Below are 27,332 nucleotides of genomic sequence, written 5' to 3' on the forward strand. Positions count from 1 at the left end.
ATACATTGAATATCCGGCCTAATTTTTAAGTGTGTTAACATGAAATAAAAATATAAGAATAACTATTAGGTATGTATTTACAATATAATAATACAATAAATACGCAGTTAGATGATTAAAAGTGTATTAATTGTGTTGGATTCAATATAGTTACAATGCACCTAACCCGAAGTGTAAATGTGTAATATAAAATTGTGTACTTACAGAATTATTATCCTCGACCTTCAAAATATTGTTTTCATAGATCAATCCAACAAAAACTTCGCATCACTTATCACTAAAAAACATATTCATAAAAACAATGTATTGCGCGATATAAAACAGTCGAAAAAAATTACAAAAAATAAACAATAAATCCGATATAAAAAGGTCGCGCTGGGTAATCGCTTCGCCCAAACAAAAAACTAACGCGGTTTGCTATAACTTATAAAATGAAAACGATTTTGTCACTAGAGAATGAATAAGAAAATCGGTCCGCGGATTCTCATCTAGAACTGGCAATGGACCAGAAGGGACCACATGGCGGTCACTGAGGGACAAAATTAGAGTAGGAAAATATGTTTGGACAACCTCTTGAAGCCATAAATTGCATTATACAGGGCTGTATAAAAACTCAACGTTCGAAATCACGCGAAAGTCGCGATTAATTCGCCTTTATAAACCAAACAAATAGACATATTTCATACTTTTAACGGATTGTACTCATTTCGTAAAATGTTATTTCATTTCATTGTTTTGATAATGTTTTTGTTGCACGGTCACCACTGTTGTCAATTTAAATGCCCTGTATGCGTCGTGCGTCGGCCTGAAAATTGTAATTGACAACAGAAACCCCACATTATTAGTTTGCGATGATTACCTCATATGTCATTATGATGGTTAACACCAAATTGTCAATGAATTCGAACACGATAAGTCTGGAAGGATGACATATATTGAAAAATCCCTATAGTGAAAAGTGCAAGTACGTAAATTAAAAAAACAAAACTAATTGTGTGCACAGAGAAAAATCTATTATCGAGTGAATATTATAATTTATAATATATTCATTAATTATAATATATACCTATATGATTTTATTAAATTCTCATTGTTCGTCTATTCGCCAAAACATTATTATTTTTGTTTACAAAAATGTTGAATATACCTATAAATAAGATACACACAATCGTTACTTTCAAGCAACAAATATTATGACGTACCTATTAGTCTAGTTTGCGCAATTATCAATAGATAAGTACAAAATAACAAATGGCGCCTACTTGATACTTTTGAGTAGGGTGGAAACGATTTTGACGCAGTATTTTTAGTCACCTTGTGTTTAACGTGATCTTACGGTCAATAATTTTTTGGCTAAGAACAAATGTCTATTTTTAAAATTCGATGTTCTACCTCGGCCGTCCCACGAATTTCTAAAGGTTCGCTATACATTTTGAAGTTGTACTATATTTTTCGATTTTATATTTATAATAATCAAATTAATCAAATTTTAATGTCAATGATATGGAAACAGTATTCTAATTGCAGGCCACAATAGAATTTACATGTCAAATTCACATAGTAAACATAAACATTAAAACATGTTATACAGGTACATGAATAACGATAAAAATAAAATGAGTGTAAAAATAACAATTTATACGTAGGCGGAAAAATGTTTGACTGAAAAATGGTTTGACACTCGCATTTTTAATGTCAACACTCAACACTAATATTTCTACAATATGCCAAATATTAGTTAGGTACCTACCTATATATTAGAAATAAGTAAAGGATAATGTATTGTATAAAAACCTGGGAAGACAACCCCCACTCTCCCCATATTATTTTAAAACCAATAGGTTCATTGCTCTGCACCGAACCTAAGACCAATAACCATATTATATACCTATCTGTAATATAAGGTATGGATGATAGGTGGATTTTGATTTTTTTCATGTTCGTAAAGTTCCAAAACTGCCTTCAAAGATCAAACAAACCCAATGAAGCATGAAAGAATATTTTTTTTGGTATTTGACTGAATTTTAATATTTTTAAAAATGTCAAATGCTATTGGCTATTGGTAAATAATATTTATATCTTTTAAATTTTTTTTCACGTTTGAGCGGTTTTTTGTATGTTTGTTTCGTACAAATGTTTTAGGATATCAAATAGGTAGATTGTTTAATAGAAAGAAAATATTTATTGCTGTGTCTTGGGCTGTGGATGAAACTAACTCACTGGTTTCCATGGCGGTTTAGCTACACTGACGGTGTTGCTGAAAACGTGTAAGGCTAGTTTACAACTCATTTTCTGCCATGGATTCGGATGCAAATGCCGTTAATCAATTTTATATGTTGCTCTAATTATTGTCGCTTTGCTACTCCAGTTAATTTTACATGTTATTTATATTAGCATTTTCCATAAATGGTAACATTTTCGAAATATTTTGACTCTTTTTGAGCAAGTTATAGCCTTGAGAAATTTTTTTATTATTTTAAAATTTATCTCGATAAAAACTTTTTTACCAAGTAAAAAGCTTGAAAATGTAATGCAAGGTTCCTTATAATATTACGAATAACCAATTAGAACAAATATGTATGTTTTGGTGTTTAAATGTAATGATATGAAATGCTGAATTTGTGACATTAATAGAATTTATGTAAGGATATGTTCCGAAATATTATTATCATCACAGCAGAAGATAATTCATTATAATACTAATACATTAATCATTATTAATACTTCATAAACATATACATAATATGCTATTTGGTGAGTGGTCTCTGGACTAAGAGATCAATTAAGCAATATAAATAAACTAGCAAAAAGACTAGCAAAAAGATTCACCAACGACTCTGGGACCAGGAACTTAACAACAAACTATACCAGATAAAACCTTTTCTGTCACCTAACCCGAATCCTCCCTCAAGTACGAGAAGACAACAAGTGATATGGACACGGATGAAAATTGGACACACAAACATCACACACGTCCACTTAATGAGAAGAGAGCCGAGACCAAACTGCGAGTTCTGCAACAACGCCCCGATTTCCACAGCACACCTAATCCTTGAATGCCCTAATTTAACAGAACAAAGAAAAATTTTTCCTCACCTAACATTAAGAGATATTTTAAGTATAGACAATTTTAACTATTTAATAACATTCCTTAAAATAACTAATCTATTTAATAGAATCTCAATAGTTATATATTATTGTTACCTATACCATTATCACCACATACTTGTACTATACTGTATTTCCTTTATTTAAATATTAAGGTAATTGTAAATAACTTGTAAACATATTTTTGTCCCCGGCTAATGACTTTAATGTTGAAGCCGTATCAATAAAAAAAAATAAATAAACTAGCTGATCCCGTGCACTTCGTTGCCCGTTAAATGTATCAACTCTATATGACTTAAACTTTGTCCAATTCGTTATTTAATATTCGGTGTATAGAATTCAAAATGTATCTTAATTTTTCCGTTTCCCGGAATAAAAATTCTGATACGCAGCAGTACATTAACAGGTAGGCAATCTACCTGCGGTAGATCGCGGACCCCGTGCTGTTTGTACGTATGATTTAACTCTAAAGTATCAAATTTTCATTTAAAAAAAACTGCACGACAATTGGATAAGAAGTTTCGAAGCCAAACCGTAATAAAGATTTCATCTTTTGCTTGATTTCAGTTTTATATAAATAGATATAATAACTAAAATTAGGTACTTACGATTGTAATACATCACATTGAGGTTTCTAGCGGTTGATCCAAACTAATTTCAAGGACTGTTGCACTACTGTATACTCATCAACTACTTATTATGCCTGTCCGGGCATATATCAATTGCGCCGAAAATCACAGGTAAAGAAAGAAAAATTATGGGATAGGAAAAAGGTATACATCAACTGCGCCGATCGATATTTGAATGTAATAAATGGTGTACGTCAATTACGCTGATCGATTCTTAAATATATATAAACGACGTTTATTAAACGTCTATAATACTATTTCTATTATAACTACAAATCGGTTTTTATGTGTTTTAATCTAATATATCTATATCGTATTCTATATCATAGGTAAGTTTGAATTATATTATTTTATTACTTGAAGATAAAATAAATTACAAAATGTGGACAAAGACCGTGTTAGGTTATAGGTAAATCCATAGTATTGTGCAGTACAATTCCACGCGTCGTTCGTATAGTCGTTCGTTTAGTTGTCGTGGCTCGTACTTAAATTTATAATGGAAATAGTATTAAGTGAACGTGGTAAAGAACTAATTATTTACCAAAATTATAAATTTTCTTATAAGGAACTTACCAAAAAAGGGCATAAATGGCGGTGCGCACACAAAAGTTGCAACTCTAAGCTTTACGTAGATGAGGGTAAAACTACAATTTTATTTGAAGAAATTAAACATGAACATCATCCTCCTAATAACTTGGAACGTCAAATTATATCAAATCAGGTGAAAAGAAAAGCAATGGACGATTTAACAGAAAAGCCGTTAAAAATAATAAGTAAGGAAATATCTAATCATTTAACAAACAACCTTAAAACCGACGATATTTCAAATATAAGACAAAATTTATATAGAGCTAGACGAAAAAATACTCAAACATTGCCCACAAATTTGAGAGAAACCTAAGAAGTTTTACTTAGCATTCCAACACTTACGAATAAAGACGAAGAATTTTTATTAATAAACGATTCTGAAAACAAAATAACGGCATTTTCAACAATGGCTAATTTAAAATTTCTCTGTAGTCAAGAAAAAATATTTATGAACGGGACATTTTCTTACTGTCCCAAATATTTTTATCAATTATTCACAATCCATACAGTTAAAAACGGTCATTATATTCCATTAGTTTTTTTTCTTTTGTCAAATAAAGAAACTAAAATTTATGAACAAGCATTTAATAGTTTAATTGAGGTATATAAATCGAAATTGTCTGTACATTTTCAACCAAAAATTTGCATTGTAGATTTTGAGCAAAGCATACGTCATAAGGCTGTTCTTACGGTTTGGCCGAATATAATATTACGTGGTTGCCGATTTTCATCTCTCAATCATGGTGGAGAAAAATCCAAAATTTAGGCTTATCTTAAGAATATAAAAATCATTCAAGTGACATTGAAAAATGGTTAAAGTGGATATTCGGCCTACCACTACTTGAATCTGAAAACGTCGGCAGTTGCTTCGTGGTTTATTTTATGAGCATTAAACCAATGGACGAACGAATTGATACGTTTTGTGATTACCTTGTTAATACATATATTGGTGAAGATGCAACTTTCCCCCCGTATATTTGGGCATCGTGTAACATATCAGGCGAAAGAACGACAAATGCCCGTGAGAGTCGTTTCACTCAGCATTTGGGAAATATTTTTACTCACCACATCCAAACATTTTTGTTTTTATGAAGTTTTAAAAATTGTTCAACTTCAATAATACATAAAAATAAATAGCGTCGAGAAAAAAAATAAGAATAAAAATCATAAGAATAAAAAACAAAAAAACCATAATTGAAGATAATATATCCAAGTATTTAAATGGAAATTTAGATATGTTTGTATATTTGTACAACGGATAAGCTACCACTACAAAAAATGATTATAAGGTAATTAAATATAAATCTATTTTTATATCTACATTTTCTAATTTTAATTTGATTTTTTTAGATTGAGATTAAGATTCAAGACACTTCATCAGAAAGATAAATTTGTATGTCATATATGTATGTATATTATTTTTATTTAAATTTACTTTTTAATATAACTTTCTTAATACCAGTGCAATAGATGTATTCCTTTTTAATATACCTTTTTTATGCCGGCGCAATAGATGTATACCTTTTTGATATACCTTTTTAATACCAGCGCAATAGATGTATACTATTCAGGTAGTATCCCAAATTCGGCGCAATTGACGAAACCCCGTCTGTCCACATGCCCGCTGTAAAAGCCAATGTTGAAGTGTCTCTAAAACCTAAATTTATATAATATAATATAGAGTTAATTTTAATTTTATATAAATATTACAATAAAACCAAGAAATTACTTTAATTTTTATATGCTATAAATCATAATCATTGTCGATGTGTATAGGATTTGTGTACTTTGTATATAACTCACTTGGCTCGTATTCATCGACAGACGAATTAAATTGTGACTTGCAAATTGAATTTCATCGTTTCATTGGATTACTTGACCAACATTGGGAGATTCAGACATTTGCATTGGATTGCACTTTTGGTTGGTAAGGTATAATTTGGCCATTAATTGAATATGGTTGAATATACTGAAAAACATTTGTTGTTAGTTAATTTTTAAAATATAGTATGGAACTTGAGTAATATATTTTAGAATAGTATTGATTTTATAATGATACCTAATGATAGGTGTGTTCATTATTCATTATTTTTTTAACAATACCTGTAACGGTAGCCACAGCCAAATATGGTCATTTTCAAAATTAAGAATTATAAAGAACTGTCTAAAAAATTGCATGGGGAAAGAACGACTGTCGGATGCCGCGTTATTATATAGAAGCTATATAGAGAAGCAGTTACGCAGATTATGGACGACTTTGCTAATTTAAAATATCGTAAAGTAAAATTTTAACTGTTATAACTGACTAAATGCACCATTAAAGACATATAAACTTACATTTTTCTTTTACATTTATTCCGAAAAGGAAAAGGGTTCTTAAGTTTTTCACGTTGATTTTTATACTTAGGCCACTGCTATGAATGTCAATAAAATTTTATATGTTGGGTAAAAAGGCTTGAAAATTTAATACAAGGCTCCTAATATATTGTTACACTGATATTTGAAAAATATTAAAAAACCAGTCACAATTTTTTTTTATAAGGATTTAAAATTCAAATCTTGACAAAATACGTAAAAATCATGAAATTATGCAAATTATTTTGAGATCGAAATTCATAAGACATTTTATTTTTAAATCTAAGATTTGAAAATGTAATACAAAATTTCCCATAAGCTAGTCTACATTTATCAAAAAAAAAAAAATGTCAACCGGAAAGTCGAATTCAATTTTTATGAGCGTTTGAATTTCGAATTTTTACAACATTGGTTGTTCACTTGATTTGTCATGTAAAAAATGTCTTATTTTGTTGTAATTCAAAACCCAATAACTGTAGATAAATTAAATTTACACCATAATATGTTTATTTTATCAATTTCTATACTTGATAAAATTTTAAAATATTTTCACTCGTTTTGGGCTGTTTACGGACATTTTCAATCTTCAATTTTTTTTAATTTTTTTCTATAAATGTCAGTAAAATTTTATTTGTTGGGTCAATTTAATTACCACAAGTGTCCTTATATTATGCAGTTAAAAAAAAAATATTAAAAATACATAGGCACAATTTTTGTTTATAAGCATTTAAAGTTTGAATTTTGACAACATTTATCAAAATCTCGAAAATTATCGATTATTGTAATTAAAAAGTTATAAAATCTTCAGTTTTTACAATTAAGGAAACCAAGGTTATCATAAATAGCTCACACTGTAACCAAAAAATCTAAAAAGTACGAAAACAGTTCATTTTTACAGACATTTTAAATTCAAATTTGGATAAATTACAAAATATTAAAAATTTAAAACTAAGAATAATGATTAAGAATAAGCTATATTTGTGGATATATGAAACTTTCAGAGCATATTATTATGTGTGCTATATTATAACAGTACGTTCGTCGTAACTCGCTAAACAGACCTTTTCAGGACCATCAATCAAATCACAGCATTATAATTTATAACACAACGAACCGCCAGTACCTACAAATATACGCTTATCTTACAAAGCTCCAATTTGTCCTACACCCCTAACAACCAGGGCTATACATAGGGAAAACCACCACGACATTGTAAAATAACCAACTTTTGTAAAATATAGAACAAAACCTAACACCAGAAACTCTACGTGTTATTATTCAACGGACGCCGGTCCGTTGCGACCGTGCCGTCTCAACATATTATAGGTATTGTGTATTTGTGTTACACACAATGACGTTTTCAAATGTAATTTTTGGCAAAAATTAATTTGACCTACTGTAATAGACTAAGGGTCTAAATACTAAAATACTAATACTAAAATTAATTAATTTAATCACAATAATATCATAAAATATACTTACTTAAAATACTCTATTCCAAATAAGATCAGGCTTCGGCGGCGACCAGTTTTCATTTCGCGACGGTCAGACGTCGTCCCCACTACGGAACATAATATATATATGTATATAATATATAGTAATATTACAGGCGGACAGACCGTCTTCGCTCAGAATCGTTTTTGGTATTTAATGATTTTATACCATTGAATTCAAATTTAACACCATCCATTACAGTGACTTTCTTGTAACCTATAGCTACTGTAAAGCAGAGTGGCATCCACATGTCCATATTTTTTTTACATTTATAACACAATAATAATTCACACTTTACTTTTTAATTATAATAATTTAGTCAATGTCTGTTATATAAGATACAATTATATTTAATGGCTCATCATTCATATTCATTTCTTTTAAGATTTTTGAGACCTAATCATAATTTATTTCTATTATCGACTCTACTCTATGGATAATTTTACTAAATTGTGCATAATATAGGCTTATAGATGTATCCCCAAATTCCTGCTTCTTAAAGTCTTTAATCAAATCCCGGAAAGCTACGATTTTCCAGAATTTGATATCGTAAATTTCAAAACGGTTCTTAGTATATACTTGTATATTGTATATTAAAAAGCTAGAATACATTAAGACTGAAAAATCAATGAAGCTGAATATGTATTGTACACATGGTGGCTGTAAGAAGTTCAAACTATACATTTTGCCTACTGGTGAAGAAGCAGTTGTTGAAGTTTACAGTAGGAGTAAAAACTTTAATCATAAACCAGAAGCTCGATACACTACTCAAATTAGGGAAGCTGAGCAAAAAATGATTGCAGAAAAAATTAAAGAGAAAAGTTCTTTTAAGTATAGACAGGAATGTGTATTATCAATTTCACCTATTAAAGTAATGGAATGTGGAAATTTGCAAACAATTAAATATCTTTTGATGTTAAGGAAACTGAATAGTGAACAACAGTTGAAGGGGATTTAAACCAAAATTATCACTTTGATGTAGTTTTAATGGCTAAAGAACATCCCTGGTTAAATATGAAAGTTCCCGAAAGTATAGAAGAGCCTTTCAATGTAACATGGGCAAGCCAATAGCAGTTCAAAATGTATTTAAACAAGGTGTGTTAACAACTATTTATGTGGATTCAACAGGATCAGTTGTTAGACCTCCAAAGAACTCAACAAAACTAACTATTTATTATTATACTTGTGTAGTGCGTATAGGTAAAATTAAAACTGTATGCCCAATAACTGATATGGTCAGTGCAACGCATGATAGAGAAACTGTAACAGAATGGTTGAAATGTTTCAAAGATCTAATAATTGTAAAAGATCCAAGTACCTATCTGGCCGCCTTTCAAAAATGTTGTAACTGATTTCAGTTGGGCTTTTATGCATGGTATTTCTAAAGCATGGAATGGTAAAGAAACAATATTTGTATACCTGTATATGTGTCATCGAATATTAACTGGAAGAGAAACATTGTCTTATAGCACAGTAGTTATTACTTCTTGTACAAACCATTATGTTAAAAATATTCTGAACCATGTTAAACGGTATTATCCAGATGATGAAAATCAGCGTTTTATGTAGCCAGATGTTTTGGGTTAGTGTTTGAAATGAACAATTATGAAGAAATCAAACATTGGTTAAGTTTCTGTCAACTATGATATTGTCAGACAAGTCAACGGAAATGTGTAAAGCAGCAAGTATGGAAATGAAATCATACCTACAAACAAACAATGGATTAGTTGAGTATGAAATTGAAAAGTTTGATGACGATCAAAATTACTCTTGTGGTAAAACCACTGATACCTCATATTATGCCGAACGAAAGAAATCTGCATTTTATCATGATTTTAAACAAATATTTGACAGTGTGAAAAAATAGTAAATATTCCCTCACAGGATCATAATCACCTAGATGTTAATAATATGTATTCAGAAGAGTACTTGTTACATTTCCTTATTGAAAATGTGCCATACATACCTCTGTGGACAAAAGTTATGACTACTCTTATTCATCTGGAAGAACGCCAGAGTAATGCATCAGTAGAAAGTTGGTTTAATTTAATGAAAAATCATATTTTAGCAGGCAAAAGAAGAATGAAATGTGGTAGGTTTATTGAAAATATAACCCAATATGAAGCTCAATGCTTTAGACAGGTTGAATTACAAATACCTAAACGTATATGTGCCATAAAAAAAAGCTGATAATGACAAGGACAACCTGCATTTAAATACTCCAGAAACTTGGAGGAAGAAAGGAAAACGTCCAGCATACTTGAGAAACAATAATACAATTTTAGTCAAAAGTTATGGTGAAAACCAACAAAATTGTTTGTCATTAAATATACAGACCCAAGATAAAACACTACAACAGGGTGTTGTATTACATTCAAAAGGAGATGAGTTTAATAATGATCATCATTGTTGAGTTCAGATAGCAAAAATAACATCTAGATACATATTAGATTACTAGCTAAATTAATATCTAGATTAATATGAAGATAGAATATTCAATTTTCATCTAGATGTTTATATTATTATAGTTGTTAATTTTTATTAATGCTTGACATGCTATTGGATTCTTGGTTTAGTAATTTATTAAGAGAAGCAAATCTGAAAGGTTAATTTTGTATCAAAAATATATTAATGAATAAATATAAGTATAAAAATATATATACTGAGCATACAGACATACAGTACCAATTTCCAGTGTATGACAAATACATCTACCACAAAATCATGGTTGAATTAATACTAATAAGTATTTAATAATAAATTACTACTTGACATATATTTTCTGGTTTAAAAAAACTGGTTTATAGACTTTTTATATTATATTTAAACTATAAATTAAAATAAGTAAATAAAACTTTATTCTTTTTGAAAATATTAATTATTCAACACAACATAAATAATTAAAATAACATACAAAATAATGCAGGCTTGTTTAATTTTTTGACTTGCAACATAGCAACATCTCAAATGTTTTATCTCCTAGACGGTTTCTCCGGTGTGTCAATACTTGGATTGCTTCACTAAAGAGACGTTTGACTCTTTTACTTATTGTTGTAATATAGACTTACTTGTGTATTAAATAGGAGTTTAAATATTTTAAATATTGCTAAAGTAATTTAAAGTTAATTTTCTCATTTTTTATTTTTAAATATTATATTGTAGGTATACTATCAATTCATCTACCTCGCCACAAGCACTGCTTAATGAGGTAGATTAAAAATAATAATTCATTGTAACAGTTCTAGTTTTAAATCGCATATTTTTTTATGTGTAATGTTATGTATTCTATTTTTCTTAAATTAAAAAAAAATTTTAACAGAATACAACAATACTATAAATAGTTAAAATTGTTATTAAGTATTACTTATTCACAAGTTGATAAAAATTAATTTTTATGATAGGTAATAATTTAAGTTTTGTACAGTTACTATAATCTGTAAATTAATATTTTTATTATAGGGAAGTTTTACTAGGTAAGGGGAGGTACAATATAATTTAAAAAAAAAAATCATTAGATATTTACCCATAAAGCTTTTATTATTTGAGCTCCAAATGTCCGCAGTTGTACAAATATAATTATGCTTTTGTATTAAATCTGTAATCATTTGCACATATAATGCATACCTGGATTTTAATTGAGCTTTTATTTGAGTTCTGTTTGGTAAAATAGAAGTATCTTTAATTCCAGTAAGTCCCATTATTAATTCTCGAAAGCTATGTTTTTTACATGTTATCAAAGGTCTCATTTCATTAATTATGTAATTAAACACCAACTCATTTATCTGAAACAAAATATTTTTTTTTACTTATCTATAAATCAATTTAAATTTAATATTGGACACTTTGTTATCGAGGCGCACTAATGTGATTTTACATGGAACAATACATTAAAGTTTTAACTATTTTTCAACATTTTTTTTTTTATAAAATCTTCTCTAAGGAAAATAATATTATTATATATAAATTCTTCCCATTTAAACCATCTATAAAGCATCAACCCACTTACCTTTGGTTAAGTTTTAATATGAGTTAGCCGTTAGGTCACTAAATGTTGAAAATATTTAATATTATGCAATTTCAGGAGGGTTAGACCAACTCATTGAAAATTAGTTATTTACTTTAATCTGAATCTTTTTATAAAATATAAACTAAATTATACTGTGTCCAATGTGTAATAGAAAAGATTATAAAATAATATTAATATAATTAATGATGAGGTTAAATGTTAAATTACCTTTTCCTTAGACACTTTTTTGGTAGAAACATTATATTATATTTTAGGTTGAAGAGAGGCAGACGCAATTGTTGATTCGGCCTTTCTCTTTCTTGCTTCTTCAACTTTTGATATTAAAAAGGAATGTTGGCTCTATACAAATATGAAAATTAATAATAAATTTAAATACCTAGGTAAAAGTATATAAAACACTTATATTAACTATATAAACGAAAAAATACATTTAAAACCTATAATTTCATAAATCCAATTTGACTAAATTCAAAATGTGGAATTATCTAGTATCTACATTCTTTTTGATTTTACGAACAATTTTGAAAAAATATTTTATTAAGAGATATATTATAAAAACTTACCTTAATATGACTTAATAAGTTGCCACTTGAAGTAGTGTACGCAGTAATTACTTTGTGACAGTTTTGACAAGAAGCTTTGATTTTGTCACTATTTATGGACACCAGTTTATAAAATGTATCGGAATAAATACTGAAACTTAAGTTCTGACAATGGTGTCGGCACTGTCGGAACGTCGACAGCAGCCGGGTCGCGTATTACCAAGCCCCATAGCGCCCCAGCACCATATATAAATAATCCACACTCATTGGTTAATTTGAAAAACGCGCGTAAATATAATATGAACATTTATCAATTATTATAAAATATTATCATTTATTATTATCAATTATTATCATTTGAAAACCGCGCGTAAATATAATTCTTTATGTATATTAATTATATTATTTTACTATGAATATTATTTAGATACTACCTATTATAGTATTATACAACAAATAAATAAAACTTCGTTATTCTATACTGCATAGACCAAAGCTAAATAGACTTATACATTATAATCAACTAGACTATAATAGTTGTATTGTTAGTATAAAAAAGTTTAATGTATGCTACTATATTATATTATTGTATAAATCATGATATAAGTAAAATTAAAAATTATTGTACATATAATATATAATATATTATATCAAAATATCAAAATACTTTCATGTTCTTATATCTTATTTTATCTTTATTATTATACTTATTGTATACTACTTATTTAACTACAGCTCAAAATATTATAACAATCATCATCAATTTTGTGTTTTTATTTTTGTAGGTACCTATATCATATCTAATCAATAATCATAATATGTTTTTTAACTTTTATAATTTACTTTTATTAGAATTATGAATAATGTTTTTATTTGCATAAATGCAATATGCCTATATAATACTGTATATAATAGTGTAATTTTATAGAAGCATTTCATTAAACTTCAAAATGAACATTAATTCTTTAAAAGATTACCTCAGTAAACTGGGTGATGAATTTGTTTGTGTTATTGATGTTAACGAGTTAACTAATTTTATGAGTAATATAAATTATATATTATTGTGTATATGTATATATTTGATTTAAAAATGTAATATTTTTTAATAACTAATCTTTAACACTAGGTACTTATTCATAAGTCACAATAGGTAGAATAGAAAATACAATTTTCATAATTTATTTATTTATTCTTTAAACATTATTTATAATGGGTCTATGTGTAAAAGTGAAGTTCAGCAAACCAATGTTATACATCAATTTTGTGCAGACTTTGACAATTACATGTTAGTCTGTTAGTTAATTATCATTGATGTAATGATGTGTTTACTTACTGAAATTACAACAGTATATTGTAACATTTGTTACATCTTTTGTATATAAATTACACACTTTAATCCAACACAAAATATATAAACCAACCATTTTCAGTCCAATTTAACTTTTTTTATATTATGTTAAATGTAATGATATTGAACACATCCATATCAAAATACTGTCATGTAAATATTTATTATTTTTATTATTATACTTATTGTATACTACCTATTTAACTTCAGCTCAAAATATTATAACAATCATCATTACTTTTGTGTTTTTATTATTGTATCTCATATCTAATCATATGTTTTTTAACTTTTATCATTTGCTATAGCATACTATTATTAGAATTATAAATAATGTTTCTATTTGCATAAATGCATAGTACAATATGAAATTACTTTTGAAATCTGAATAGTGTAATTTTATAGAAGCAATTCATTTAACTTCAAAATGAACATTAATTCTTTAAAAGATTACCTCAGTAAGCTGGGTGATGAATTTGTGTGTGTTATTGATGTTAACGAGTCTTGTGTCGAATCACAAAAGTTTGTAATTAGAACTAATATCTATAAAAGTAGTTCAGCCAAAAAGTTTTTAGATTTATTTTCTACATTGACTAATACATCATATACATATGTGGGACTGTATATTTCAATCTGAATTACAAAATCCTACAAAGTAAGACATAACAAACATAATATTTATGCAAAGTGTACTGTGTAATTAATTAAATAATTAAATAAAATTAAACAGTTATAAGAAAACCTTCATTTTGTAGGGTTATTTTTCACAAATATTTTATTTGTCATCACTCATCAAAAAATAAAAGTATTACAAAAATTACAGAACGTAATACTAATTGTAAGTCAACAATAGACATATAAATAAAAAAAAATAATAAAAATACCAGGAAGAATGACCCCTACCTAAAATATGCACCTTCACTTTCGGCAAAAGTTAAAATTTTTTGGAATCACAACCATCCAGTGGATTCATGTGATGTTTTAAAATATTTGAGAACAAACAATGAGGTAATTATTTATTTATTCATAGTAATATAAATGTTATTAATAACTTCCTTATGAACTCTATAATAGTATAGATCCCTAATTGTATGAGTATAAAGTATTATTATATATTATTGTGTAATATAAAATTGAAAAATTGGAAAAAATTGGACTTTACAATGAGAATGGTAAGTGTAATGAAATATATTCCTACTATTGTATACCTAATATATTTAAATACTTTTATACTACGGTTCTCTAATATTTGATGCTTATTTTATTATAAAGTTTAAGGGTTATTTTTAGTATAAATTATAGGTACCTATAATTTAGTGTTTTATACTTTTATTATAGATTAAGAAATAAATTTAATCTCTAATTATTTGTAAATAATAATTATTTTAATCAATATTTTTTCTGTCTAACTTTGAAATCATTATATTATGATTTATGAATATATCAGATATTGATGTATAACTTAATATAATATGTAAACATATTACATTAAAATATTAAATTGTTAGTTAACACTTAACATGAACTTGAACATATTAAATAAATATTTTCAAACATTGTTTAATCAAAAAGTAAATAAAGTTCAAAAACCATAATAGAAACACATATTATATACCTACCTAAAATTATTTCACTTACCTATTGCAGGAGTTCATGTTTCAATAAAACATGACAACCCATGGGCTGTTATTATTGTTACGCCAATTATGAAGAGAGCACAGGAGCTTAAATGTACAAGTGAAATAAATTTTATAGATTCAACTAGCAGTGTAGAAACAACTAATAGTACGGTTACCAATATATTAACCCCATCAAAAGCTGGAGCAATTTCTTTAGCTGTTGTAATCCATGAAGGCCAATCCGAGAACAGTTATATTGGGGTATTTACACTTCTTCAGAAAAATTTCCCTGTAAGCTTTGGTGGCCATGAGGTAAGACACAACAATGATATTTATTATTATTTATTTATAAAGGCAGATATTAATGTGTTAAAAGTAAAAATATGCTAGACTTTTATTAGTTTAGTTTTATTGGTCCTTAACTCATTTCTTTTTGATTTATAACCTTATGCCTATATAATCAGTTGCTTATTTTAAACTTGAGGTTTCAACTTTAAGTAAGTTATTTACAAAAATTTATCTATATGTAATGGTTGTACAAGATATAACTTAATATAATAATATATGATTTCATCAATTATTATTAGGTAATTAATATCTTAAGAAATACCTAATAGTGTAATAAATACTTTAGGTTCCACTAGTTTTTATGACTGATGATTCCACTGAAAAAAATGCATTACTAAGACTATGGCCAAAAGCCAATCAATTTCTTTGTAATTTTCACATGGCACAAGCAGAGTGGCGATGGCTTCACGATTCCAAAAATGGAATTAATCTTTCTAACCGTATGCCATTAATGAAGCTATTTCAATCGGTAATATTTAATTTTGATATTAACAATTCAGTTAGCTTATTAAATTACAATACAACAAACCAATCAATAAACTATAAACCTCATATTAATTAATAATTACTATACATTATATAGGTACGTAGTTTAAATTATATACCTAATATGGCTAATAAAAGAAATTAAAATTTGTAGGCAATGTATTCTGACTCAAAAATTGACTTTCAGATAATTGAAGCTCGTATTAAAAAAGAAGCCCCAGTTAATTTTATTAAACGATTTGAGAATAACTGTAAAAGACAGGAACAGAGGGTTTGTTATCACAGATCAAAGATTATTTATCGGAATTTATTTTATTATGTCAGTTGGTGAAGAATATTTCACTATCCGGATACTTAATCATGCACATGCCACATGGTAGACATTTAGAAACCCAAAGATTATATACAAAATTATGTTCTAAAATGATTGATATTAATATTAGTGATATAAAAAAAATTAATGAATCAACCTATGTTATTCCAAGTGTAAGCAATATAAGTGAGACATATTTAGTGAATATAGATAATGGAGTTTGTACATGCAAAATGGGACATACCGGATCATTTTGTAAACACCAAGCATGGATACATAAAAACACAAAATCACAATTTCCAAACGCACCAGCTGTCACATTAGAAGAACGCCATGCACTTTTATATTAGCTTTAGGAAGTAGTAAATGCCCTAAACCAACATTTTTTTTTAGGATTAAAAGAAAATGTATCAATCACATCTAAGTCAGAAGATATAGAAAATATTGACAAAGATGTTCAAATATTGGAGAATACATCAAATGACATAACATCTATTGAATCATCAAATGATTTACAGAATAATATAGAACGTCCAACCAATGAAGTCTCCTATACATAATAGTTGTATTAATAACATTAATAATAGTTTAAATACAGAAGTAGAATATGTCCAAAATGAATGGAAAAGATTACAGAATATGATACTAACATTACCACCATTAATACTTAAAAGAATAGGAAACAGATTAAGTCATGTAAAAAATATATCTCAATTTGTTAACTTAATGTGTTCACTGAGTAGTGCATCTTCCAATATAAACAGGAGGAAAGGTCAGATTTAAGTACAGCCAACATCAATAAGTCGTCTTAAAACAGCAGTTATACGTGGATCTCGGAAGATAAATGCTAGTAGAAGACCATCTGGTCAGGGAAAAAACATTGTAAAAAAAAGACCTCATAACTTGAGATATAATAGGGCTCAAAATCAAATGAATGCTAAAATGATATTTAATATCATGGAAAAAATCATTAGAGCTGATGCGCGTTTCATTTTAATACAATTATAATTTAAAATATTTGTAAATTGTAAAATGTTATACAATTAATATTTAATACCTAATGGTTTTGAATTTAAATTTTATAAAATTTAACAGTTTTTATTATTTTAAAAGAATAAAATAAAAGATTTAGGTATCCAAATTATAATTTAGTTATAGTATAATTACTTTTAATTTATTTATAATATGTCAATATTGTTGGGTCTTATTACATAGGTTTATTATTATACTAAACATATATAGGTACCTAGTTATAATGTTACATATTTTAATCAATGATATAGGTAAAAGTTTAAAATGAAAAATATATTTTAATAAGTACTTTACTGTTAGTTGGAAGATGGCTGTTAAAAATTGTAACTATTAACCTATCTTTGAGTTCCCTAGTATTAATATTATATTATAATATATTACACAATAATATATAATTTATTATTTGTATTACTCATACAATTAGGGATCTATACTATTATGGAGTTCATAAGGAAGTTATTAATAAAATGTATATTACTTAATAAATAAATATTTACCTCTACAAAATGAAGGTTTTATTATAACTTTTAATTTTATAAATTAACTACGAGTCATTTTACATAAATATTATATAATATAAACATTGTTTGTTATGTCTTACTTTGCAGGATTTTGTAATTCTGATTGATATATATATATAATGTATTATTACAAACTTTTGTGATTCGACATAAATTTTGTTAAATTTAATTTATTTATGCATTTATTTTTATTGTATAATACCATAGAACATAATACTATAATAGGTATCTAAATAATATTCATAGTAAAATAATATAATTGATATTCATATAGAATTATATTTACGCGCGGTTTTCAAATGATAATATTTTATAATAATTGATAAAAGTTCATATTATATTTACGCGCGTTTTTCAAATGAACCAATGAGGGTCTTCATTATGTAGGTTAGAATACCAATTAAAAAAATAGTTAAAAATACATATGCACAATTTTTTTTTAAAGCATTTAAAGTTCAAGTTTTGACAACATTTATCAAAATCTCGAATATTATCAATTTTTGTGATTAAAAAGATACGATTATAAAATCTTCAATTTTTATAAATAAATACAGACATCTTAAATTTAAATTTTGACAAAATTACATATTAAACCAAGAATATTAGTTGCAATAATACTCGTTGTTTTATACACAATTGCTTTTTTTCTATGTCTCCGCTAATCTTGTTAAAGTTTTGACGCCAATTTCTATAAATATGCCATGTACACAAATGTTTATGTGTAACTGCACCCATAACACTAGACCAAGCATTATAAAATGCAGGAGCATCATCCGGCGTGAATACTTTTGATTGAATCTGACCCACCTTAGATTTAACAACATTAAAAAATTGTCGAAAAATGAGTATCCGAACGGTTTGAGAAGCAAAATGCCACAGGACATCCTGAACCAAGTTCATCTACAGTCAATAAAGTGTACAGTTGGATATGATAGGCATTAGTTCCATGTGTACCTGACGCGGCCCGCTTTACTAGCAAGTACAATATACAAGCACTATAGAGGTTAGTCCATCTTATCTCCAATACCACCACTACGGGACGTACATCACCCCAGCCCCACCCATTTGGAATTCTTGATTGTATTTCACCAGATATTTAGTACGTCATTTGTATGTATTTGTACGATCGATCCGGAAAAAATTACTCCAACCCTTTGAAGGCAAATCCACTTTATAAATATATGGCGTCCCCCTAGCCCTACCCATACTTGAAAGGTTCATTTTTTCTTATTTTTTTTTGCGCCAACTTTTAGTACGTCATTTGTATGTATTTGTACGATCGATCCGGAAAAATTTACTCCAACCTTTTGGATGCAAATTACGGGATGCAAGCAGCGCGACCGGGTCGACTCTCCCACCGGGCAGGTAACGGCAAGATGTACGGTCGGCGAAAAAGGCGACGAGTATCCATCATGGGACCGTCGGACCGATAGCATAATATCGTCCGACGTTAAACTCATTGACCGAGCGGCACGTCATGTAATATTATAATACGTCATAATTTGTGACATTCCGAAAGTTTTTTTTTGTGTCTTATACGAAAATGTGCACATTTTTTTGTGTTAGAAATTCATAAAAAATGTTTATTTAAATCTATGATTTTAAAATGTAATACAAGATTCCTAATAAGTTTGTCTATCTTTATCAAAAAAAAAAAAAAATATCAAATTACCTTTTTATAAGTATTTTAAGTTCATATTTTTATAACATTAGATATTCACTCGATTTCTTATTTTGTTGTAATTCAAAAACAATTAACTGTAATTACATTAAAAATAAAAATTTCACTGAAAGTTTAAAGTTTTATCTTCTATCATGCAACTGTGACATTTTTAAAATATTTTGACTCGTTTTGAGCTGTTTATGGACATTTTCAATTTTAGATTCTGAGTGGAACGATGAATTTATTGATTTTACAACGATGTGTGTTTTTTATTTTTGTGTCTGTCATCACGGTTTGGGGCAGTAAAACTGCTTCGATTTTCTTCAACAGTATTATGTGCCATGGGAAAGTGAATCTAGTTGGTGCATTCGGGAGGTCAAAATTTAAAATTTCCAATAGTTTTCAAAAGCACCAGAAAAAATAACATAAAATTAAGAAAAACGGGAAATTTTACGCAAAATCGGTTTTCCACAAAATCGATTTTGGTTTTTAGTGTAACTCCAAAACAAATGAGATAATATACATGAAATTTTCACTGGTCGTTTATATTTGCACTTTCTATACACAATAAAATTTTCAAAATATTTTGATTTGTTTTGAACTGTTTAGGAACATTTTCTGTTTCCAATTTTATTAGTATATTTTTTATGTGAATGTCAATAAAACTTTATTTGATGGATAAAAAAGCTTAAAAATTTAATACAAGGCTCCTTGTGACATTTGAAAAATATTAATAGTCCATAGTCACAGACCATAGTTTTTAATTATAAGCATTTAAAGTTCAAATCTTGACAAAATACGGAAAAATCACGAAAATTAGCAAATTATTTTGAGTTGAGAATTCATAAAAATTTTTCTTTTTAAATCTAATATTTGAAAATGTGATACAAGAATCCTCATAAGTTTGTCTATCCTTATCCTTTTGAAAATATTTTGACGCTTTTTTGGCTGTTTATTGTCTTTTTCAGTTTTTTTTTTCTATGAATATCAATAAAATTTTATTTGTTGGGTAAAAAAGCGTGAAAATTAAATGCAAGGCTCCTGATATATTGTTACACTAGCAGTTGGAAAATATTAAAAATACATAGGCACAGTTTTTTTTTATAAGTTTGAATTTAAAATTTAATAATTATTTTGTAGTTAAAAATGTATAAAATGTTCAAATTTTATGGCTAAGGATTGATATTTTAAAACAAAGTTTCATGTTAATAGGTTATATGTAAATTACTTTATTCGCAGTAATATCATCAAATATACTTAGTAATATCATAGACTGACTGACCGTTTTGCTCAGAATTGTTTTTCTTATACAATGATATTAAATCATTGAATTCAAATTTAACATTAAATTTAAATTTGAATAAAGTTTCTTACATTATGTAGTTAGAATATCAATTAAAAAAATTATTAACAATACATATGCACAATTTTTTTTCATAAACATTTAAAGTTCAAATGTTGACAACATTTATCAACATCTCGAAAATTATCAATTATTGTAATTAAAAAGATATGATTATAAAATCTTCAATTTTTATGAATAAATACTGACATTTTAAATTCAAATTTGGACAAAATTACAGAATAAATGTATTCTGTGTTAAAACCAATAATAATGATTTTAGCTATTCTGTTGCGTAATTTAAAAATATTATTTGTGTGCATATGAAACTTGGAGCAGATTATTATATTTTATACACATTTTTAAGTGTATTTTTTTTGGCAAAAATGAATTTAACCTACTGTAGTAGACTAATGCTTAATACTAAAATTAATTACTTTAATCGCAATAATATCATATAATAACCTACATAGTACTTAGTAATATTATTATTATAGGCTGACCGACTGTCTTCTCTCAGAATAGTTTTTCGTATTTAATGATTTAGTTTAAATGGTCCTTTTTGGGTCAAAACTCAAAATTGAAAAATTCACAGTAGTTTTCAATAACATTGTGATTACTCATAAAAAAACAAAAAAAAGAAAACTAAGAAAAAAGGTAATTTTTACACAAAACCAGCTATTGTCAAAATCAATTGTTTTTCTGTTGTAACTCAAAAACTCTCAACCGTTGAAACTTTAGATTAAGTTTTTGAGTTTATTATATCAGAGTGAACCATGATATTGTGTATCGAGTTGTTTTTTACAGTAATATAACAATTTCATAGTACTTGATCTGTTTTGTTAATGTTTGTTAATCACCCTCAGCAATTAAAAGTTGTACGACACTATGACTATTAACTTATACATATTATACCTTATAAGATATAAGATAACTACAATTAAATTTAGCCAACAAAGGAATTATGTGGGAATATATGATGGAATATTGTATAATAAAACATGTGAAATTATCAGTCTTTTCAAATCTCAAAGATAATGACGGGTCGTTCCCAGCACTCGCCCACCTTGCCGATCCCAGTCCATTATATCTTAGTCCGTGGACACAGCATATTGGATTAAAACATATTTGGTGAAATTGGCCCTTATACTGGAATCAGCTATTCGTGTGGAAGCAGAAATGTCTGAAGATATTCCAATAAAATTAATGGTGAGATAGGGATGCATCCCATCACCACTCCTGTTTAACTTATACTCGGAATTCATTTATCATGAAGCTTTATATGAAGTCAATGTGGGTATAAGTAAATGGTGAATGCATTAATAGGACACCACACTCGCATGATTTGTTTCCATCTTAAAAACGCCTAACATACCAAATTTACGCTCAGAAATTCAAGTTTTATTCTGTTAGCTTAAAAATTACAGTGAATCGACCTATTCTGAAACTTGTTGGAAATAACATTATCTGTGTTTTTATGATAATTCAGTTTTTAAGTGAGTTATGCGTGTATAATAAATGTAAATTAAAAATGCTCATAACTCCCATAAAAAATGAATTATCATAAAACAATTTCCAATAAAACACAGATAATGATCTCACCATCAAGTTTCATAATAGTTCGATTCACCCTAATTTTTAAGCTAATAGCATAAAACTTGAATTTTTGAGCGTAAATTTGGTATATTATGTGTTTGTAAGACAGAGACAACACATGCAGATGTGGTGTCCTCTTAATAATATAAGATTTTATAGATATGATGTTGATGTACTCTAATATTTTGAATACTTAATGTTAGGGATTAGATCTTAAGTTTAATATGCAATTTTCAATAACTAAAATATTTTTTGTCTCACTTTAAATTTTAAATTCAAAATATTAAATAATTATACTATGTACTTAGTTCTGTTAATTATTTACCTAATGTTTTAAATCCAGACAATTTATTTTTAGTCAATATTCCATTGATTTTATGGACAGGAATTATGTTTTCAATGCATATTAAACACCATAAAGTTAATTATGGATGTTGGATGTGTCCGTGACTTCATTATTCCGGTGTTTTTCCAGTTTTTTACCACTTCCCAAAAATTTAACATAACGTGTTTTAAACAATATTATGAACCAACAATTTAATAAAACATTGAATTATTTTCGTAAAATCTTAACCAGGAACAAAAAAAAAAAGAATAATAATAATAATAATTAAACATATTCTGGTATCAAAAGTAAAGTATAAAGTAAATGTACATTAATTTAGATCAGCACAGGACCACGTTCCCTTAGTTGGTCTTTGATATTTTGTAAAGATTTGTATTCTATATTATTGTTTAATTCTTCATTGATATCTAAGAGTTCACGAACCGTTGATTTTACTCGTTGAACATCATCTGGTTGATCTTTAGCTGATATCTTTAAAATTTTATCAAACTTAATAGCTTTAGATGGTTTTATTTCATCAGAATATGACATAATTGCATCTGAAAAAAGTAATTGTACATTAATACTTTTAATACTACAATATTGAAAAAAGACAAGTAACCTACCATCTAAATGTTCTAATTGATTTTTGATCTCTAAATATTTCTCATTAGCACCTTCCGTGTCCATTTTGTTAATTATTAACATAGCCGGTTTATCTAGTAGTTCTTCTTTATATAACTCAAGTTCCTGTAAAGAAAATAATTATTTAATTGATTATTTTATTACAATACAATTAAAATACAAACTTTATTTAGTAAAACTACTGTATCCAAACATGACCGAAACTTATGCTTGGGATTTAATTGAAAACCGTTGATATCAACAACAAGGAGAAGTAATTTTGTCCTCTCTACATGTCTTAGAAATCTATGTCCCATTCCAATATTACAATGAGCTCCTTCTATAAGTCCTGGTAAGTCTGCCATTGATATTTGTCGCAAGTCGTCGTAAGTCATAACACCAATATTGGGTCTTATGGTTGTAACTGTAAATAAATAAAATAATTAATATATTTAATTTTTTTTAAAAATATTTTACTCACATGGATAAGAAGCAATTTTAGGTTTAGCATTAGAAATAGCTTTCAGCAATGTAGATTTTCCAGCATTTGGAAAACCAACAAGACCAATATCAGCAATTAATTTAAGTTCAAGTTTAATAGATTTGCTTTCCCCTTTTAAACCACAATATCCATTTGTTTTGTTGCCTCCAACTCCACCTTTACCAACTATTAATTCAGAATCTGGTTCGTTTAATTCGCCTATACAATAAAGACAGTATACGTGAAAGAATTATTTTAAATAATTATTAATTATATAAAAATAGTTAAGTAGTAATATTAAACTTATTTTAATGACAATTGACAAAAATCTAATTTTTTAGTTTGTCAAAAATAATGTTAAAACAATTTTCTAAACATACAAGTGTACAAGATATATTAGATCAAACTATAATAGGAAGTATATAGCGATCATAGTAGCTTGAAATAAATTTACATTTATTTTAATTATCTAATAAATTAACAGTTTATCAAAATAAAAATTATATGTATAAGTAAAATACATATTTTTATTCTAACAAAAAGAACAACATAAATTATAATATGAAAATTAAACAGTTAAAAAATAATTATTGCTTACCAATTAACACATTTTTATCATCATAAACAGTGATGCCAGTAGGTACATTTACTTTTTTGTCTTCGCCAATTTGACCAAGAATACGTCTAGAATGACTATTACCACCCATTTCTGCACATAATTTTTTTAGTGGATATTTTTTCAGGAAATCCTTCAGTGTCATACCTACAAATTTAAAATATGTTTAACAGATAATAATATATAAGCCAATCAGAACAACAAATAAACCTTTATTAAACATATCTTGATATTTGATTTTTAGATTTAAAAAAATTTTGTTAGGTATCATATTTTGTAATACCTACTAATTACTAAATCGTTAAAATTATAGCCACAATAATAATAAAGTATAACAATCATGAATTATAATGTATATTTAACATTGTAACATTAAATAATTAACCCTCTTCAGGGAAAAATCTCTAAACCAAAATCAACACATTTACCTCAAGATATCTTCCTAGAAGACAAACCACACTAATAAAGAAGATGTTTCTTTATGTATTGTTTATAACATTTTTATTTTGTAACATTGTAAAAACACAAATTATGTTGACGCAATTAATTGAATAATTAAAAAATAAATAAATTAAACTTAGTATCATATCGAGTATTGGTTATACACAATACTTCTGTTAAGGGGATTCGATACCGTGATTTTCTGTTTTTGTCTAACACACGCGCGACATAGTATTTTAGACATGTTTTTGCCAAACATAATACTAGTTGATCTAATGAAGCGATAAGAATTCTGAAAACAGATTTGAATTTGTCGTCTAATCTACTTGAAATCGACTTTCCCGCATTTTTGATATTATAACCCAAATTCCTAAAATTTTCATATAAAAAAAGAGTATTTAAAATTTTTGTATTTCAACTTTTGGAGAAGTTAAAATCAAAAATGTGGAAAAGTTGATGTTAAGTAGTCTTGACGACAAATTCAAATATGTTTTTAGTATTCTTACCGCTTTATTAAATCAATTGATATGTTTGGCAAAGAGCCCATCTAAAATCCTATGTCGAGCGTATGTTAGAAAAACAGAAAATTACAGTATCGAATCCCCTTAAATTACCAAGATTAAACTATGTTGATATTATAATATAATATATAAAATATACCTATATTTCAATAGATAGGTACCTTCTGTAGCTATAAAGCAGACATCACCTCCTTTACCACCCTCGCCACCATACCGGGGAAAACCAAAACCACCAGTTCCAGCTTTCACATGTATTCTCAACGAATCCAAAAATTTAGAGTTTTGTTTTAAATAATTTCGTATGGGCTGCAACAAAAATAACCATAATATTAATAATAATATGAATAAAAGTAAACACTTATTGCTCAATTATTTTACCTTCGCATCTTTTTTCGACGAACTATATTGACGAACAATTGTTTGTAATAACAAATTTTTGTGAAAACAAAACATTGTGGAAATTGTATAATATTTACAATGTAGTATACATAGTTGGTACTTATCGGATGTGTATACAGCTAAGCATTAGTTTACTGTTTTTTTTTTTACGAGATGATGGTAATTATCACTGTCGAAGTTATAAATTATTTAATTATAATAAGAAATTAATATAGCTATTATAGGTAGTATTTGAGCGTTTCAGCGTGTTCGGCAGTTCGGCTTGACTGCTTGAGAAATAATATTATGTAGTCATGTCTGTGAAGTACTGAAGTAGAAACTATAAAGTGTTGTGTGAGTGTGACTTCAGTTATGTACTTTCGTGCATAGAAAAGTAAATAACGCCGCACGCCGCACGTACTAAATACTAGATTGTAGCTATCTGATAGCTCCTGTACATTTGCCTCTTATCACTTTTGATAAAGTGATAACCACAAATCACGGCTATTATCTAAAGCCACAGATATCTATATAGTACTAGATAGTATAGATATCTGTGTCTAAAGCCTTTGTGGTAACCACGATTAAAGATATAATATAATAATATTAATACCTACTATTAATATAATAATATATATTATATATTATATCTTTAATCGCGGTGGTAACCGAAATACTGTATTTTATTCTATTGTCCATCTAAAATATATTCTAAATCTTGAGGGATTTTAGTAAGCATACATATTTATTTTTCAGATATAATTCAAAGATTCAGGATGAATAAATAACAGTTATTATTATTATTGAGATTGTTCTATTCAATATTAATTATATTATATCAGAAATATTAAAACAAGTTATTAAAATAATTAATATTAATTTCGCAATTTTGGAACTTACCTTATTTCAAAAATTATTAATTATAGTCATTAGCCATT

At 27.2% G+C, this 27,332-nt stretch overlaps 1 protein-coding gene and 1 long non-coding RNA gene across 4 annotated transcripts; both read right to left on the reverse strand.

The window, feature by feature from the left end:
- Window positions 1–203: 203 nt before the first annotated feature.
- LOC132952899 (uncharacterized) lies at window positions 204–12,976 on the reverse strand. 3 transcript variants are annotated; one of them, XR_009665530.1, is made up of 8 exons: window positions 12,765–12,976; window positions 12,409–12,540; window positions 11,698–11,956; window positions 8,163–8,241; window positions 6,129–6,294; window positions 5,817–5,982; window positions 3,717–3,950; window positions 204–277 (listed from the first exon to the last, which is right to left on the reverse strand). It is a non-coding gene; the product is annotated as an uncharacterized LOC132952899 (long non-coding RNA). The 3 variants fall into 3 exon arrangements; XR_009665529.1 differs by having other exon boundaries at window positions 3,717–5,982; window positions 11,799–11,956; XR_009665528.1 differs by having other exon boundaries at window positions 3,717–5,982.
- Window positions 12,977–23,400: 10,424 nt separating this feature from the next.
- LOC132952841 (GTP-binding protein 10 homolog) lies at window positions 23,401–26,539 on the reverse strand. The gene is made up of 7 exons (XM_061025301.1): window positions 26,395–26,539; window positions 26,178–26,322; window positions 25,037–25,201; window positions 24,439–24,657; window positions 24,143–24,381; window positions 23,960–24,083; window positions 23,401–23,893 (listed from the first exon to the last, which is right to left on the reverse strand). The coding sequence occupies exons 1-7, from the start codon at window positions 26,467–26,469 to the stop codon at window positions 23,670–23,672; spliced, it is 1,191 nt and encodes a 396-aa protein (XP_060881284.1). The 5' UTR covers window positions 26,470–26,539; the 3' UTR covers window positions 23,401–23,669.
- Window positions 26,540–27,332: the final 793 nt, after the last annotated feature.

This window comes from Metopolophium dirhodum, chromosome 9 (genome assembly GCF_019925205.1).
Source record: "Metopolophium dirhodum isolate CAU chromosome 9, ASM1992520v1, whole genome shotgun sequence".
Lineage (NCBI taxonomy): Eukaryota > Metazoa > Arthropoda > Insecta > Hemiptera > Aphididae > Metopolophium > Metopolophium dirhodum.

Bases quoted from the DNA above. Each gene is read 5' to 3' on its own strand.
- LOC132952841 (XM_061025301.1), bottom strand. From the start codon at position 26,469: ATGTTTTGTTTTCACAAAAATTTGTTATTACAAACAATTGTTCGTCAA. The intron at 24,658-25,036 runs GTAAGCAATAAT...TTTATTGTATAG, and splicing joins TGATAAAAATGTGTTAATTG to GCGAATTAAACGAACCAGAT. The intron at 24,382-24,438 runs GTGAGTAAAATA...ATTTATTTACAG, and splicing joins TAAAATTGCTTCTTATCCAT to TTACAACCATAAGACCCAAT.